We start from the raw sequence: 5,087 nt of genomic DNA on the forward strand, positions 1-5,087 counted from the left end.
CGCTAGGGTCCGGTGGAGCGGAGCGGTGCCGATTCGTCCCGAAGTCGATCGAACTGATTCGTTCGGTAATCCTCCAAACCTGCGCTGGTTTTTTGCGAACTCCTCGATCCGTCCCGTGCTTGCGGCGGCCGCCGGCGTGCGCGGACGCACTGGGCCGCTGCGTGCGATCCGCGCAGAATGGCGACTCGATTGGTTGCGGTTGCTGTCTTTTCTGTCTGGAAAAACTAGTGACGGTGCTCCGCCGTTTTTGTGCAGTAATGGCGAACCTGCAGTCTTCCGTCCCCGAGCCCTCCTCCTTCGCAGGGGCCTCGCCGCCGTCTCCCTCCTCGATCGGTGGAGGCGCCGGCGGCGCTGCCTCGGCGGCGCAGGAGCCCAGGAAGATGGCGTCGGCGGAGCAGCTGGTGCTCGACCTCTGCGACCGCGAGCTGCGCGAGAACGCCCTCCTCGAGCTGTCGAAGGTCCGTCGCGTGCTCTTCTAGTTCTAGGGTTCTAGCGCCTCGTCACTGAGGACGGGTTTTGTGGTTCGTGGCCTCTAGGATCGATGCTAGCTTAATTTTAAGTTATCATGAACAGAGCGATTGTAGCTTAATTTTGGGTTGCCATGAACTGAACAATTGCAGACTGTGTGTTCGTTCAGTCATTAGCATGCTATACATCAGTAACAAAAAATGTACTCGCCATTTCAGAAACGAGAGATATTTCAAGACCTGGCCCCGCTTCTCTGGCACTCTTTTGGCACAATTGCGGCACTACTTCAGGTATGCTTAATTCATCTGTCTTCGATGTTTATGGTTTGTATGCTTCGAATATTAGATAAAATAACTGGGAGCAATGAGCCTACTTCTTTACCTTATGATGTGTTTATGTTGTCCAACTGTGAAAGCAGTCACTATTCTATTCGTGTTTTCAAGTCGGCACTTGCTGTTTTGGATGCAACTTGTCAAAGTTTGACCTGCCTTACTCACTTGGTATATTTGATAACTTGGAAACAACCGCAGGAAATTGTGTCCATCTACCCCGCACTTTCACCCCCAGTTTTGTCACCAGGTGCATCAAACCGAGTCTGCAACGCACTTGCACTTCTTCAGGTACAGCTCAAAATAAAAAGGATTACATTCACAAAATTGCTTGAAGGTTCCCATGTTATTAGATTTATTGCGTATCTTTATTGTCTAATTTTGTGTGTTTGTATTACAATAATTGCAGTGTGTTGCATCGCACCCTGACACCAGAATCCCTTTCTTACATGGTAACGAATTCAGCCATTTGCATTGTGTCTCACGTATCCTGATTCCTAGTAGCTTGATATGACAAAAGAGCCATTCGGCTTTTGATATTGTTGTTGTTAGCGATTCATTTTCTTCTCTCTGTCCATTTGTTCCGTTCAGCTCATGTGCCGCTGTTCTTGTACCCGTTCCTGAATACATTCAGCAAGACAAGGCCTTTTGAGTACTTGCGGCTTACCAGCTTGGGTGTCATTGGTGCTCTTGTTAAGGTACTCCCTCCTTCCATCTATATAGGGCCTAATGCGCTTTTCGAGGCTAACTTTGACCAAATATTAGAGCAATAATATATGACATGCAACTTACACAAAGCACACCGTTAAATTCGTGTGTGAAAGGAGCTTTCGATGATATAATTTTCACATTGTGCATGTCATGTACTATTAATCTTGTCAATAGTCAAAGACGGTCTTAGAAAATGCATTAGGCCCTATATAGATGGAAGGAGGGAGTATATTTTGTACATTGTTACGTGAACTAACCAATTTTGTATCATGCATCCAACTCTGCAATGTTATATATTAAACACGATCCTTTCACTAATTCTACAACCAATGAAGCTTCATGTTGTTTTAATTCCAATACCCTGGCATGAACAATGAATCTAATAAGGTCACAAGGGATACATCCTTGTTACTTTGTTGTGTAATGAAGAGATAAACAATTGAGTAGCTTATAAACAAGCAATGTTCTATCTAATGTTTTCTTCTTTCTTTTGGAATAAGCCGCATGTGTGTCCAAATACCAAATGTTTTCTTCCTGCCTTTGGAAGAAGCTTCTTTATCGCATTATTATGCATGCAGGTTGATGATACTGAAGTTATCGGCTTTCTGCTGCAAACTGAAATAATTCCTCTGTGCTTGCGTACCATGGAGATGGGCAGTGAACTATCAAAAACCGTATGTATCTGACCATCTCAATCCTCGTCTAACTATCACAATCTTTTTTTTCTGTTTAGCCCTAGAAAAGATCAAATTGCTGTTCTTTACAAAAATTATATTTTGCTGTCTGAAGTTCTTGTGGAACGCTATATTACTATTATCAGTTATCACTTGGACTGGAAGATCAATAACTTTGTGGACACATAAATATGCCAACGTTTTCGCAACATCTTTCCTGTATAACCCACAGGAGTTGAATATTTTGAGGTGCTTAAGATTTCTTTGGCAGAATACAAGCTGAGGCTACTCCAAACGGGGTCTTATACAGATAGTGATATAATTGCTTAGCTGTCAGTCCAATTTCACTAATTTAATCAAATATGCATAAACAGGTCGCTACCTTCATTGTCCAAAAGATTCTGCTGGATGATATTGGACTGCGTTACGTCTGTGCCACCCCTGAGCGTTTCTATGCTGTGGGCAGCGTTTTAGGAAATATGGTAATATCACTAGCTGATCAGCCTTCCACAAGGTTGCTGAAGCACATTATCCGATGTTACCTCAGGCTGTCAGATAACCCCAGGTTTGTGCTGCCATTCGTATTTCACGAAATGATTTTACATCTATCTTCCCATGTGCTAATTTTTGTCTTCCTCCGCAGGGCCTGTGTTGCACTCCATAATTGCCTCCCTGACATGCTGAAAGATGGGACATTCAACATCTCTCTTAGGGTGAGTCATGCTAACATATCTGTCGTTACCAATTCATTCATGAACTGAAATCAAATGGAACAAAGTTACCGACCAGATACTAATCGTGCTTATATATCTGAAACGAAGGATGACCCCGCGACAAGGCGCTGGCTGCAACAACTGCTGCATAACGTGACAGTGGGCGGCATGGGAGGACCTGGCATGGGGGTGCCTCCCCAGCCAGGCCTGGATCACATGATGGGGATATGATCCAGTTTAGTTGCTGCAATTCACAACAATAATAGAGTCTCTTGTGAATTGCAGTTAGGGGAAGATTATCTTCCCTCAGCCGTCTAGACGTAGGCTGTGTGTGGTGTAGTTTCAACCTTCCGGAAAAAGGAAATGTTGTTTGTGTGTGTGTGTGTGTGTGTGTGTCGAAACATCAACAGCAGCTCAAGCTGGTTTGCTTATCCTGTAATACTGTGAACACAAGCAAAGCAAGCTGTTTTCTGTTTGTTTTTTCTGGTCTTGCAGCGGAAATGTTTTTTTTTTTGCTTCGAGGTTGAACGTCTACTAGGGAAGTAGCACATTATGCGGATGGAATTTTGAACAGTTAAAACCTGAAATACTTACCTTTTCAAGTCTTTAGGAACTAAATTCAGCCCCTTTGAGACGGACCCATCTCCATGAGACTTTCATATCACACAGAAACTCATTGCATTAGACAAAGCATGCCATCACGTTTGCTTTGCTGCTGTGAGGTCACGGTTCCGAGTCCAAAAATGCAAAAGGTTGCGTACAAAAAACTCAAAGTGCTTGGACCCTTCTTGACTCTGCATAAGTGGAAGAACTCAAAGTGCTTGGACCCTTCTTGACTCTGCATAAGTGGAAGCTATGTGCACCGGGCTGCCCCTTCTTGACTCTGCATAAGTGGAAGCTATGTGCACCGGGCTGCCCTCTTAGTAGCTAAGAGCATCTTCAACAAATCCCCTTTCCTGGTTCAGGGTGAGTTGTGCCCAAAAAACTTCTCCAACAAATCCTGTAAATGCAAATTTTTCTAGGGTTCCTTGTATAATCAGCCCAACTTCTCCTGTATTTATTGTATCTATGGGAAAAAGATCGTCTCGTAAACCTTCACCTAAAAGTGTCATGCCAATGCACCGCTGCCATGGAAAAGATCTTCCCGCAAACCTTCCCCCTAAAAGTGGCGCGCCGCGAACCAACCTGTGGTTGGATGGTTAGAGGGACACCCCTAAAAATGGCATGTCGCGAGCCAACCCGTGTTGGGTGGTTAGAGGGACTGTGGTATCCCCAATCCATTAGGGTTCAAATCCTGGTGCTCGCATTTATTACTGGATTTATTTCAGGATTTTCGGCGATGCACATTCAATGGAAGGAGACGTTCCCATCGACGACGAGGTGCCTACGGTGACTTCGTAAATTTCAAGATGATATGCCGTCTCAGTCTTTGGGAGGTGCTCATAGGGGTAGGGTGTGCGTGTGTGCGCTCATAGGGTGAGTATATGCGCTTTTATATCAGCGTTTGCGTCTGTACTGTGTTCAAAAAAAGTGGCGTGCCAACACATCATCGCCATACCCACCATGTCGCGACCACCGCCATCCATTGTAAGCCGCCGTCACCCGCCCGCCATAAACCAAGGTGGAGTTTTTAAGGGGACTTATTGGAGGTGCCCACCTGCAAACCTCACCCTAAATTATATGGACACTATGTATTTTTGGGACTGGACAGCAATAATGCGCTGCACAAATTCACCGACACGGCAAATATGCACACTACACAACCCCCTTTACTTGTGATGAACTTTGAGGACATCTTCAACCAACAAGTAAGCAGCGGAATAACACAAACAACATGCACATGTGACATAGGATTTAACGTGGAAAAACCTCCTCAACTTGAGGAGTAAAAAACCACGGCTATGGACCGACCGGTCCACGCAACTTCACTATGAGAATGATGAGTACAAAGTCTTCTCTAGAACCTCTAGAGAGATTTACAACACACTCTCCACGTTGCCAACCGGCAACAGCAACAACAACCACAAGAGGCAAGATTTCAGCAAAGCAGAGTTTACACAGCTTTTGTACCCTTCAGTGTTTTGCAAACTACTCTTAAACCGCTGAACCAAACAACACCAAATTTGGCAGACAAGTAGACACACGAGTTCTTGAGATCCCCTTCAAATTTCAGCTCAATCGGACATCGTTTG

The 5,087-nt window shown here is 44.8% G+C and overlaps 1 protein-coding gene across 1 annotated transcript; it reads left to right on the forward strand.

Annotated features, from left to right (window-relative positions):
- Positions 1–6: 6 nt before the first annotated feature.
- LOC119365376 (CCR4-NOT transcription complex subunit 9-like) lies at positions 7–3,378 on the forward strand. The gene is made up of 10 exons (XM_037630992.1): positions 7–65; positions 256–458; positions 687–758; positions 999–1,088; positions 1,207–1,249; positions 1,389–1,495; positions 2,087–2,182; positions 2,557–2,747; positions 2,826–2,895; positions 3,004–3,378. The coding sequence occupies exons 2-10, from the start codon at positions 258–260 to the stop codon at positions 3,124–3,126; spliced, it is 993 nt and encodes a 330-aa protein (XP_037486889.1). The 5' UTR covers positions 7–65; positions 256–257; the 3' UTR covers positions 3,127–3,378.
- The last annotated feature ends 1,709 nt before the right edge of the window (positions 3,379–5,087 follow it).

This window comes from Triticum dicoccoides, chromosome 2B, assembly GCF_002162155.2.
Source record: "Triticum dicoccoides isolate Atlit2015 ecotype Zavitan chromosome 2B, WEW_v2.0, whole genome shotgun sequence".
Taxonomy (NCBI): domain Eukaryota; kingdom Viridiplantae; phylum Streptophyta; class Magnoliopsida; order Poales; family Poaceae; genus Triticum; species Triticum dicoccoides.